Consider the following 12,003-nt stretch of genomic DNA (forward strand, 5'->3'; position numbering starts at 1 on the left):
AATGCAATTGCATGTCGCTCAAAGCCCTGTTTTAATTATGTTCACTCTTTGGAACTTGGGGAGATTTTTACATCTAGCCTTGAGCTAACACTATTGCCACAGGTGATGGGAGTGGGCAGGTGAGGGGATGATGATGATGATAGAGGGAATGATGACAGATTGGAGGAGGTGATGGGGTTGAAAGAACAGCAGGGATAAAATGCAGGAGACTGGTTTCTCATCCCAGGTCTGACAGGAACTCAGTGTGTGAGCCTAAACAAGTCGCCTACTCCCCTGGTTCCACGTGAGCAACCAAAGCTTAGATGACATTCTGTCCCCGTAGGAAGTCTATCCAGCAGCCAATCTAAAAATGCCAAACCAACTTGGGGGGCCTTCTCACCCCAAACAAGGTCCATATGTGGCGCCAGCCAATCGACTCTTTTCTCATTTGTCTCTTCCTGCTCTTCATTCTCTACGCTATTAAAGCTTCTTCACTTCCAGCCCATTCTGCACCTCTTTGCAAGGAACTGTCCATGTTACGTTAAATAAACTGTCCACTTTATGTTCAGTAAAATAAGTTGTTAAATTATCTTCTTTATTCATTTTTTTTAACATGTTAATGTTGGAAGTGGGGATGGCCCCTAGGCAGCTGTTGTATGTGTCTACAATTCAGGACACAAATCAGGGCTGGATTCTGGCAGTTAGGGGGCAACTTACAAGACCCTCACATTTTGTGCCCCTGGTTCCTGCATTCCTCCCCCTAGGTCCCAGCTCTCCTGGGAGTTGCAGGGAGTCAAGCATGGAAGAATGTTCTCCGAGAGATAAGCAGGGAAGACTAGGGGGTCAAGGAATCACTAATATTTAAGGGCTGGAAGGAGACTTTGCAAAGGGCACTGAAACCGGGGACTTGGAGGGGTAAGAGCAAAACTGGAGAAGAATATTCTTGATCATAGGAAAGAGGTGAAGATAGTGCCCAGAAAAAGAGAGTAACCTAAAGCCAGCCTAGGATGAGACCTGAGGAGAGGCCACACAGGTTGGCAAATTGACTTAAACAGTCTCAGTAGATGGGAGAAGAATAGGATAAGGAGCTGGATGTCAAAGGCTCAAGGTCAAAGAATAAGCATATGCCCCTGAGGCACTTGCCAACAGTATTTATTGGGAGAATAAATGAATGAGAGGCTGGAGAGAAGAGAGGTGTGGGTGCAAGGTTAGTCTCTTGAGAAGTTTGGTGATGATGACTAGGGAAATGGGATTCATGGATGTTTTTGTTTTTTCTTTCATTGTGGGGGAGACGCAATGTTTGGAAGATGGGTGAAAGGAGCCATTGTGGGGACAGGCAGGAGGCCCCTTGGTGTGCTGCTCAGGGCTGGGTGCTTACTGAGGACAGCGGCACCTGGGATGGGGCCCTGGGCATTGGAAACACCCTGCTGACCACTGGTGGAGGCAGAGGTGCTTGTCCATGGAGGGTACTTACTTTTGTGGTCTCTGGAAGGATAATAATCCATGAAAGCCATACACTTGGTGAAAAATTCTTCAAAGTTAAAAGTAGGGGGTAGTTTTAAGAAATTAACCTAAATTAAAGAAACAGAAGTTTTGGTTATTCTGAGTGTTGGCTGGCCTTTTGAAAGTCATCTCTCAGCAGCACAAGCAGGGGGCTTCTAGGACATGGTGAACAGAGGCACAAACAATGGCGTCCTTTAATTGGCATGTGATTACATAAAATGTCTCCAATCGCTTAAGATTACAATCCTAGATATACATACCGAAGGCCATTCCAGGGAGCCAACCCACATAATTTCCCACTCTTAGAACTTTCTATTTTTTTTTCTTTGCCTTTCATAACATTTTAATTCATGTAAAACCTGGCTAAACCATACACCACTTCTTTCCTATACCTGTAAAGGGGCTGGTGCCCCATGATGCATTAGGAACACCACCAGTCATGAGATTCATGTCGGGATCATGACCCTATGGCAGGAAACGCAGAGAATGGTACAGCCTCGTTCCTGTGTTGTTCTTGCCCCAAAATGGACAGCCTTAGTCCAATAATGAAAAAACATCAGGCAAAACCAAATGGAGGGACATTAAACAAAATAATGGACCCACAGTCCTCTTAGGTGTCGAGGTCATAAAAGACCAGGAAGCCATGAGCCAGCCACTGCAGCTGCCAAGGTGTTTTTATCAACACGGACTCCAGTCCCTTCACCATGAAAAAATGACAACTTTTTAAAAGGTATTTTCAAGATGTCTCTTTCATAGGCTATGACATTTCTTTCTCCCTCCCTCCCTCCCTCCCTCCCTCCCTTCCTCTCTCCCTCTCTCCCTTCCTTCCTTCCTTCCTTCCTTCCTTCCTTCCTTCCTTCCTTCCTTCCTTCCTTCTCCTCACCTGAAGATATGTTTTCATTGATTTTTAGAGAGTGTGAAAGAAAGAGGGAGAGACAGAGAGAAACTTCAATGTGAGAGGGACACTTTAATTGGTTGCCTTCTGCATGAGCCCTGACTTGGGCCTCAGCCAGGGAGGAACCTATAACCTAGTTACATGCTCTTGATCAGAATCAAACCCGAACCCCTGCTGAGGCTCTATTCATTGAGCTACACAGGTTAGGGCAGGATATGACATTTCTTAGCCCCTCCAGCAGCAGACCTTTGTTTTTTCCTCCAGGAGTGAGGTGGAAAAACCCTAGATCGCCTTCTTGGATTCTTATTACCCAAGTTACCAAGAACACTGCAAGTGGTGGCATATAGGGAGCTTAGCCAATCAGTGGTCTGAAAAGGTGTTTATGCTCAAACTGGTTTGTCTCAGTGGATAGAACATTGGCCTGCAGACTGAAGGGTCCCAGGTTTGATTCCTGTTAAGAGCATATACCTTGGTTGGGGGCACATGCCCAGTGGGGAGAGTGCAGGAGGCAGCTGATCAATGTTTCTCTCTCATCAATGTTTCTGACTGCTAGTCCTCTCCCCTCTTCTCTGTAAAAAAATATCAATAACATATATATATATATATATATATATATATATATATATATATATATATGACATATATATATTATTGATTTTTACAGAGAGGAAGGAAGAGGGATAGAGAGCTAGAAACGTCGATGAGAGAGAAACAAAGACCAGCTGCCTCTTGCACACCCCCTACTGGGGATGTGCCCGCAGCCAAGGTACATGCCCTTGACTGGAATCGAACCTGGGACCCTTCAGTCCACAGGCTGATGCTCTATCCACTGAACAAAACCGGTTTTGGCAATAAAATACAATTTTTTAAAAAGAAAAGAAAAAGCATTTCTTCTGCAGCTCATGCCTAGAGGATGCCCTGCATTATGTCCTCTGGGCTAGGGGTATATCCCTGGCCACCAGGGATACACCCCAAGGCCAGTAGCCCCGTTTTGTGTCTTGCCAGGCTTGGGGTGTGGACCCAGGCCATGCAGTGGATCCTGCAGGCATACTCCCAAGGCCGGGGACTCCACATTTTGTCTGCCGGGCTGAGGGCATGGACTCAGGTTGCTTGACACCAGTGCTTGTACAAACAGATGTTCCCGCCCCATCCCCAGCTGCTTGGTGCCTGCACCCACAGGCCCAGAGTAGCCAGGGGCATTCTGGGACCCTGGCCGCTCAGGGCCTACATGCAGGCCTACAGACTAGAAGCCTGCATATGCAAATTAACCCACCATCTTTGTTGGGTTAATTTGCATACCCACTCCTGATTGGCTGGTGGGCATCACAGAGGTATGGTCAATTTGCATCTTTCTCTTTTATTAGTGTAGAAGTTACCATTTGGGGAAGCTGAATATAAGGAAACTATTATTTTTAAAATTTTCCGTGAGGCTAAAATTAATGGAAAATTAAAACTATCTTGAAAGATATAAGGAGTGGCTAAATGGGTACGAGGGCGTGTGGAAGAGCAAGTGGTGGGTGTGAAGGCCACACTGGCCCAGTGGGGGCTCTCACCTTTGCCAGCCTCTACTCGGACCCTCCATTTTCCTTTCTGCCACACAGCTCTTTCCTGGCCCAGTCAGCACAGCTCTCCTCCCCTTCACACACTCGGAAGGCACAGCTTCCCTAAGTGACCATATGCCCAGGACAGCCGTGCTTACATCAGCCTTCAATGTCAAGTCACAGTGTTTCCACCAGGCAGCCACCCAACAGTCATCCCCCTCCCCATACACACACCCCAACTGCTGCCCTGCTCACCTCCGTGGACCCTGCCCTGGGCGAGGCGGGCGTTGAGTAGGGCAGGTGAGGGCCATTGGCAGCCCCCAAAATGACAACGCCTGCTCCCGGGGACTGGCCAGGAGACGGTTTCTCTTCCTCCAGCCAGAGAGGCCTCTGTGCCAGATGCCACCCCTTCGTTACCGCAGGGCCTGGCCATCTCCCCTTGAACTCAGCCGAGGTGTCTCAGACCAGAGCCTTGAGGTGGACCCACACTGACCCCTCCTGAGCCTCATGGGGCCCGCCTTCCCAGTGGTTTTTCTGACAGGTGGCCCCTGGCTCAGACCACAGCTTTCTGCGAGCGGCAGCACCCCACGAACCTTCACTGCTCTCTGGTCTGGGATCCTCTCGATCTCAATCATGCTCCGGTCGCAGAGCTGCCAGCAGTTCGGTGACAGAATGACATCGTTCATCTGCGCCATGTTCTGTGCTTGGCGCACGTCATCCACCGTCTGGCCCATCACCAGGAAGAAGTTGCGCTTCTCGTCTCCGAAGACCAGCATGGTGATGTGGCCCGCAGCCAGTCCTGGGAGGAGGCAAACGGTAGGTGTGCGGAAGTTCTGGGATATTCCCAGCAGCACGGGTTCTTGGGAAAATCAGAATCATGGTGTGACCGCCTCTTCTGGGCCCAGGCATTCCAAAACACCTCCTCTCCCAAAGCCAGAAAGCCAGCTACCATATCTCATTTCCTGTGACATTTATCTCCTTAGAGCACCCAGCTGTCTCTCCTTCCTCAAAAACTTTACGTATCTTTTGTTTGTTTGTTACTATATCTTTATTGGTTTCAGAGTGGAAGGGAGAAGGAGAAAGAGATAGAAACATCAATGATGTAAGAGGATCACTGATTGGCTGCTACTGGGATAGAGTAGCAATCAAGGTGCATGCCCTTGACCAGAATCGAACCCGGGATCCTTCAGTCCACAGGCTGACACTCTATCCACTGAGCCAAACCAGCCAGGGCAAACGCCTACCTATCTTGACGCGGATGTCCATGCCTTCTAACTCCTGGGTCCCAAACAGCTCGTGGATCTCCAGGCTACACTTAACTACCACCGTGATCATGTTTTTCAGTTGCTTTCGCTCCACCTTCCACAGGGCAAGCAGGGCGTCACCTTGAGGAGACAGACCACAGGGGCTCATGACCTGCCCTGGAGACCAGTCTGCTCTGTATGAAATCTGGACACAAGCGTGCCTCTACCCAGGCTCCTGGCGCCGCTGCCTCTGAGATGCCTCCCATACCTGCAAATTTTAAGATGTCTCCTCCAAAAATCAACACCTCTGAGGGGAAAAAAAGAGAAGAAAAAAAAGTTAAGTCAAACTAGAATTGTTTAAAGCTAATAAAAAGAATTCATTCTTCATGGAGCAGAAATTAGGTCAAGAGAACAGCAATTCAGAGAGCAGACTTGTGCTAAAGATGTCATCTCAGCCGTAGCCAGTTTGGCTCAGTGGACTGAGCGTCAGTCTGTGGACCAAAGGGTTTGATTCCAGTCAAGGGCCTGTATCTAAGTTTCAGGCTCCTCCCCAGCCCCAGGTCCTGTTCAGGGCTCGTGCAGGAGGCAAACAATCAATGTGTTTCTCTCACATCGATATTTCTCTCTGTCTTTCCCTCTCTCTTCCACTCTCTCTAAAAATTAGTGGGAAAATATCCTTAGAACTGTTTGTCATAGAAATTGGGACTCAAAAGAACTGTTGGCCCAGAAAGAAACTCACTACAGACTGATTCATTTGCCTTTCAGCATAACCATTATTGCTTGTCTCATTTTCGGTTCTTACAAGTGTATTTCTATAGTATCACATTAGATAGTATCACATGATCTCACTCATCTAGGGGAAATGATGCACAACATAGACTGATGGACAAGAACAACCTAGAGACAAGGAGGCATGGATCAAACTGTCGGACCTCAGAGGGCAGGTACAGGAGGGGGGGATAAGGGAGAGAGATCAACCAAAGGACTTGTGTGCATGCATATGAGCCTAACCAGTGGTCACGGACAACAGGGGGGTGGGGGCATGGGTGGGGAGGGGTTTGGGATGGGAATGGGGGCGGGGGATAAGGACAAATGTGATACCTTAATCGATAAAGTCATTTAAAAAGAAAAAGAAAAAGAAAAATATCCTTAGGTGAGGATTAAAAGAAAGATGTCATCTCAGACAAGTTACTGAAACCTGCCTGGTATGTTTCCTCACCCACAAAGTGAGGACTTTGAACTGGACTGTGAACATGCTCTGGTTCTGTGAATGGGAAACCGGGAGAGGAGGTGGATCTCCAATGAGGTCGCTGTGGTAATGGAGGCTCCTGTGCTCAATGTCAGCACTCTGAGCTGAGGCCGAGTGGCCCTGTGAGTGGTGCGTGGCAGGACCCATAAGAACTGAGAATCAGGAAAATGGGAAACCACCACCATGGCCAACTCAGGCTTTGTTTATTACCAACTTGCATTTTGTTTGTTTAGGTTTTTTGATATAAAGGAAAAATTTTTCCTCCTATATACGTTTCATCACAAACTTGTTGAATACTGTTGTGCTGAGTGGGATGCAAAAATAAATAAATAAGTAAGTAAATAAATAAATAAATAAATAAATTTTTTTAAAAAAAGGAATAGTTTTTGCTTTCCAGAAGCATCACATTTTGCCTAGAGGCTGCTATAAGGCATTCCTAGGGGACTTAGAGCCTCATAGAAGATGAGACCCAGAGTTCACCTTAACAGAGTAAATCCTTTTCTTTTTTCTCTTTTCCCCTGTTAATCCTCATTCACAAATATTTTTTCCATAGAGTTTTAGAGAGAGTAGAAGGGAGGGGTGGAGAGAGAGAGAGGAAAAGAGAGAGAGACAGAGAGAGAGAGAGAGAGAGAGAGAGAGAGAGAGAGAGAGAGAGGGAGAGAGAGAGGTGATAGAGACACGTTGATTGGTCGCCCCCTGCAGGTGCCCCAACTGGGGCTGGAGATCGAATGTAAAACCTGGGTACACGCCCTTGATCAGGAATAGAACCAGTGACCTTTCCATAAGCGGGCCAACACTCAGAACCACTGGCCAGGGCACTCCTTTTCTTCATGAATAGTTCATGTTAATAATGCCAAGGCGGTGGGCAGAGGTTGAAAAGGAGACCAGGTTTTCAGCCATTTCTACACGTTTCAGAAGACATCATTGGAAGACAAATCACTGATGAGTTACTTATAAACCACCCACCTCTTCACTCGGCATTCTCCTAATGACTACTTTTGGGTTATACCGGTGCTGGCTTTTTGGTGTTATTGAGTATCACCATTACAGTTCCTTTCAAAGGAGTCTCTCGGCCGGTCCTTTTTTTTTTTTTTTTTTTTTTTTTTTTTTTTTTTTTTTTTAAATATATTTTATTGATTTTTTACAGAGAGGAAGGGAGAGGGAGAGAGAGTTAGAAATGTTGATGAGAGAGAAACATCGACCAGCTGCCTCTTGCACACCCCCCACCGGGGATGTGCTCGCAACCAATGTACATGCCCTTGACCAGAATCGAACCTGGGACCCTTCAGTCAGCAGACCGACTCTCTACCACTGAGCCAAACCGGTTTCGGCTTGGCCAGTCCTTGAACCAATGCAAAACATCCTTTCCCTTGAATACTCCATGTTGGTGAGGCTGGTTTGCATTCCTTCCCTTGCACTGTATTGTATTTCAAAAAGACTGGCTTCATGCACATTTCCTGGGGGAAACTGAACGCTAAACAAGGGGACCACATCAGCTCATAACCAACAATTAGGGAAAACCACCAACTGCAATGGCCTTGGCCAGGCCCGGGGGACACTCACTCTCCACTATCGCGCTTATGTAGTAGTTGAGGATCTCCACCAGCTGCTCAGCCCCTCGGTCCATGTACATGGCTGTGCTGAACTTCTCGGTCATGGCCGTGAAACCTGCAGCACAGGGCAGGCGGTTCCCTGGCTGCTTGGAGGAAGCAGCCAGAGCAGGAGAGGGGGTCACTGGGGAGCCGCGGGCCCTGCGTTAGCTACTGGCCAGGCTTCTTCCAGGCCTTTGTGGCTGGCCAGGTGTCAGCTGTACAGCCTCCGCCCTCCGGTGATCAGCTGAGGGGTCAGGGGAAAGCACCGGGGACTCCTCCCTCCAAATCCCTCCACTGCACAGGAATGACCGCAGTTCCTTCAACGGGGTCTAGAGCTTCCATCCCAAGGTAAGGAAAGCACACAAAATCCCGACGCTTTGGAAGCGGTGGCCAGCTTACGGTGACGCCATCTGGAGAGACCATTTGCGGAGGTCCCTTTTGCCTGAGATGTGTGTGGAGCCTGGTGGTTGAGTCACTGAAATCGGGGCAGGGACACAGGAGCCTGAAGTTCCAGGTCAGGGACTTGGGCACCTTGAAGGCTGCCGGTGACCTGCCATGCTTTTAGCAGGTGAAGATGTTTTCATAAAAAGCTGGGAAAGGCAGCCTGCCACCGAGCTCTGCCACCAATGGACACTCTGAGGCCAACCTATCCCTTGCCCACATTGAACATCCCTGTCGTGCTTGCCTGAAATGTCAACAAACATCAAGACTCCGTCAAAGTAATCCACCGAGGGCCGCTCGGGGCAGAACTCTCCGTACACGATGAGGTCCGGCAGGTGGGCGGCGATCCTGACGATGGCCCGGTCCTGCGGCTCCTCTCCTGCCGTGCTCATGCTCCACACCGGCGCGCAGCTTAGGGCCACACAAGCAGCCCCCACAGTCACCTTCTGGAAAGAGAAGCTGGGAGTGGAGGCAATCCGACGTAGAGCCATTCACTCACTTTCCTATTTCTATTTCCCTTTGCTTTGGTGTAACCTGTGGACTGCTTATGGAAGCAGCTGGGGGTGCGGGGCCTGAGTTGTCCAGTCACCTTCAAAAGGGCCAAGGTTCTATAGGAGAACTAGGCCGGGCCCTCGGACAGCGGTTACCGGGGTGAGCACCACTGCCCGCAGGCTGGGTGCAGGAGGGGAGCTGAAGGGCTCTGTCCGGTGCCATGAAGGGGGCGCCTTCCTGGGACACGGTGGCCGGGCACTGTTCACTCAATCCAGGCCCCTTTTCCTCCGTCCTCATGTTTCCTCTTTCCTCCTCCCTCCCTTTTATTAAAAAAAATTTACTTTATTATTTTATTTTTTATTTTTATTGATTTCAAAGAGGAAAGGATTGGAAGAGAGATAGAAATACCAATGATGAGAATCACTGATTGGCTGCCTCCTGCATGCCCTATACTGGGGCGAGAGGCTGCAACCCTGGGCATGTGCCCTGGCCAGGAACTGTGATCTCCTGGTTAGTAGACGCTCAACCACGGCGGCGGGACTCACTCTCCCTTTTATCTTTTCTCTCTCCTTTTTAGGAAATAAAAAGAGATAGTGCAGACGTGAGTTTATGTGTGTGGCTATATAAAGGTGACTAGGGAAGAGGAGGACTATATATAAAAAAGAAATTAAGTGTATTAAGGTACAGCCTTAGAGGGAAACATTTAAAGTGTGATACTCTGGTTTCTCTTCAGATTGTATAAATCTTTCGCCTTTTAAAGCCTGTGTGTGTGTGTGTGTATGTGCATGTGTATGGCTTTAAACTGTGAGTGGAAGGAAATGTGGATATTTTAATTTGTTTGTTAGTTCTGAGAAAGTTAGGTCTTCCTAAGGCCTTTCGTTAGCTGCTGGGGCAAATCAAATGCTCACACTCTACCACCTTAAACGGGGATTGCACCCCCCACTTTTTCAGAGCAATCCAAGTTCCCAGAATAGGTGATACAGAAAACAAGAGAAATTTTTTTTAAAAGGAGGAACTATTATTTAGCAACAGGAAGGAACTACTTAGAAATTCCGACCAGAGGTAGGTCATATTGGGGTACATAAAAGTATTACAAGGAAAAAGTGAGGTAGTTAACTTGTATCTTAGAGTAAGAAAAGCATTCTTTTAAAATCAGGGATGAACAGGGACAGATCCAGAGACAGAGAAACATCCATCAGACTGCCAAACCTCAGGGAAGATAGGGGAGGGGGAGGGAAAGGAGGAGAGATCAACCAAAGGACTTGTGTGCATGAATATAAACCTAACCAATGGACACGTACACCAGTGGGGAGAGGGCATGAGTGTGAAGGGGGGTGGGGTTAATGGAGAGATGAGGACACATATGTAAAACCTTAATCAATAAAGAAATTTAAGAAAAAAGAAAAAGAAAAAAATCAGGGAAAACATTAGTATATTTAACAAACTTTAAAATATATAGCAACCTCTAAAGATGAGTATTAAATACTAGAGGTCTGGTGCATGAATTCATGTACCAGTGGGGTCCCTCAGCCCGGCCTGCAGGATTGGGTCGAAACCAGCTCTCTGACATCCCCTGAGAGGTCCCAGATTATGAGAGGGCGCAGGCCAGGCTGATGGACCCCACCAGTATACAATCAGGGCTGGGGAGGGACGTGGGAGGTTGGTCAGCTGGAGAGGGATTGTGGGAGGGCTCCAGGGCGTGTCCAGTCCATCTTGCTCAGTCCTGATTCGTTGACCAGTCAACTGACTGCCCCCTGGTGGTCATTGCACATTATAGCCAGTGGTTGAGCAGCCTTAGCATGTCATTAGCTTATTACACTTTGATTGTCTGAACAGACGATCAGACACTTAGCATATTAGGCTTTTATTATATAGGATTAGGTATTAGATCATCTGTAAAAGGAAAAGTTGGACCCTAGCTGGTTTGACTTGGTGGATAGAGCATTGACCTGTGGACTGAAGGGTTCTGGGTTTGATTCCAGTAAAGGCCACATGCCTGGGGTTGTGGGCTCAATCCCCAGTAGGGGGCAGACAAAAGGCAGCCATTCAATGGTTCTGTCTCATCATTGATGATTCTATCTCTCTTTGCCTCTCCCTTCTTCTTTGAAATCAATAAAAAATAAGAGGAAAAGCTGTGGTGAACTTAAATGTTAAGAAATTAACAAAAGATAGAAAAAGAAGCATATAGCTAAGGTTTTTGTTCTATTTTTTTGTTTTTATTTGTTTTTTAATAGCAGCATTAAGCCATAGCATATATGAGGAACAATCAATAGATAATAAGTAAATAAAACAATTTCTGATAGTGCACTTGATAAGGAAATGTGTGAGAAAACAGAATGCCAAGAAAAACCTGAGATCTAAGAAAAATGCTGATGTTAAGAGAAACTAACGGGGCTTTTTCAGGTTTTATTGGAAGCAAGGTTATTAATAAAAGCAGAATAACGACAAAGCTTAAGTAGGATGGAATACACAATTTTTTTACTTCTGCCTTCTCCACTATGGAGAATTGAAAAGTATAACAAATATTGCTGATAAAGAATTGAAATCCAAGATGATAAGTGGTGATAAAGCCCCCAGTCATTTAAAATAAATTCGAGTAGTCAGCACCAGATAACCTATATCCACAGATATTGAAAGCACTGACAGATATGTCTATAATCTCAAAAAATAATGGGGAACAAAAGATGGGCTAAAAAACTGGAGATGTTCTAAATGTTGAAAGATGAGGCTAACTGCAGACTCCAGAAAACAGACTTGTAAACATAATGTATCAAGCCAGTCAGTAGAGGTTAGGTTTTGCTTCCTTAACAAGTAATTACAAAATCCCAGTGACTTGAAATAACAAAGGCTTATTCCTTGTTCGTCTTTTTCTCATGATACGTGGCCATTGCAGGTTGGCTCAAGCTCTGCTCTATTCTTGCCTTCACTTTGGGACCCAACCTGGGACATTCTGGCTGCCAGGACAGTGGGGAGAGTCAGTGGGACAGGCTCATTCCCAAAGTGTTCTTCCAGAACTGACATATGTCACTGCCACTCACGTGACATTGACCAAAGCAAGTTATGCAGA

The 12,003-nt window shown here is 47.0% G+C and overlaps 1 protein-coding gene across 1 annotated transcript in view; it reads right to left on the reverse strand.

The window, feature by feature from the left end:
- ADCY10 (adenylate cyclase 10) overlaps positions 1-5,333 on the reverse strand; it is a 50,600-nt gene extending 45,267 nt beyond the window's left edge. Inside the window, exons 1-3 of the mRNA XM_036442936.2 lie at positions 5,163-5,333; positions 4,512-4,717; positions 1,454-1,550 (exon numbers count right to left, since the gene is read on the reverse strand). Coding sequence (XP_036298829.2) covers positions 1,454-1,550; positions 4,512-4,717; positions 5,163-5,331 — 472 coding nt within the window. The 5' untranslated portion in view covers positions 5,332-5,333. The remainder of the gene's footprint in view (positions 1-1,453; positions 1,551-4,511; positions 4,718-5,162) is intronic.
- Between the last annotated feature and the right edge of the window lie 6,670 nt (positions 5,334-12,003).

The sequence above is a fragment of the Pipistrellus kuhlii genome, unplaced genomic scaffold, assembly GCF_014108245.1.
Source record: "Pipistrellus kuhlii isolate mPipKuh1 unplaced genomic scaffold, mPipKuh1.p scaffold_m20_p_18, whole genome shotgun sequence".
In the NCBI taxonomy this organism is placed as follows: Eukaryota; Metazoa; Chordata; class Mammalia; order Chiroptera; family Vespertilionidae; genus Pipistrellus; species Pipistrellus kuhlii.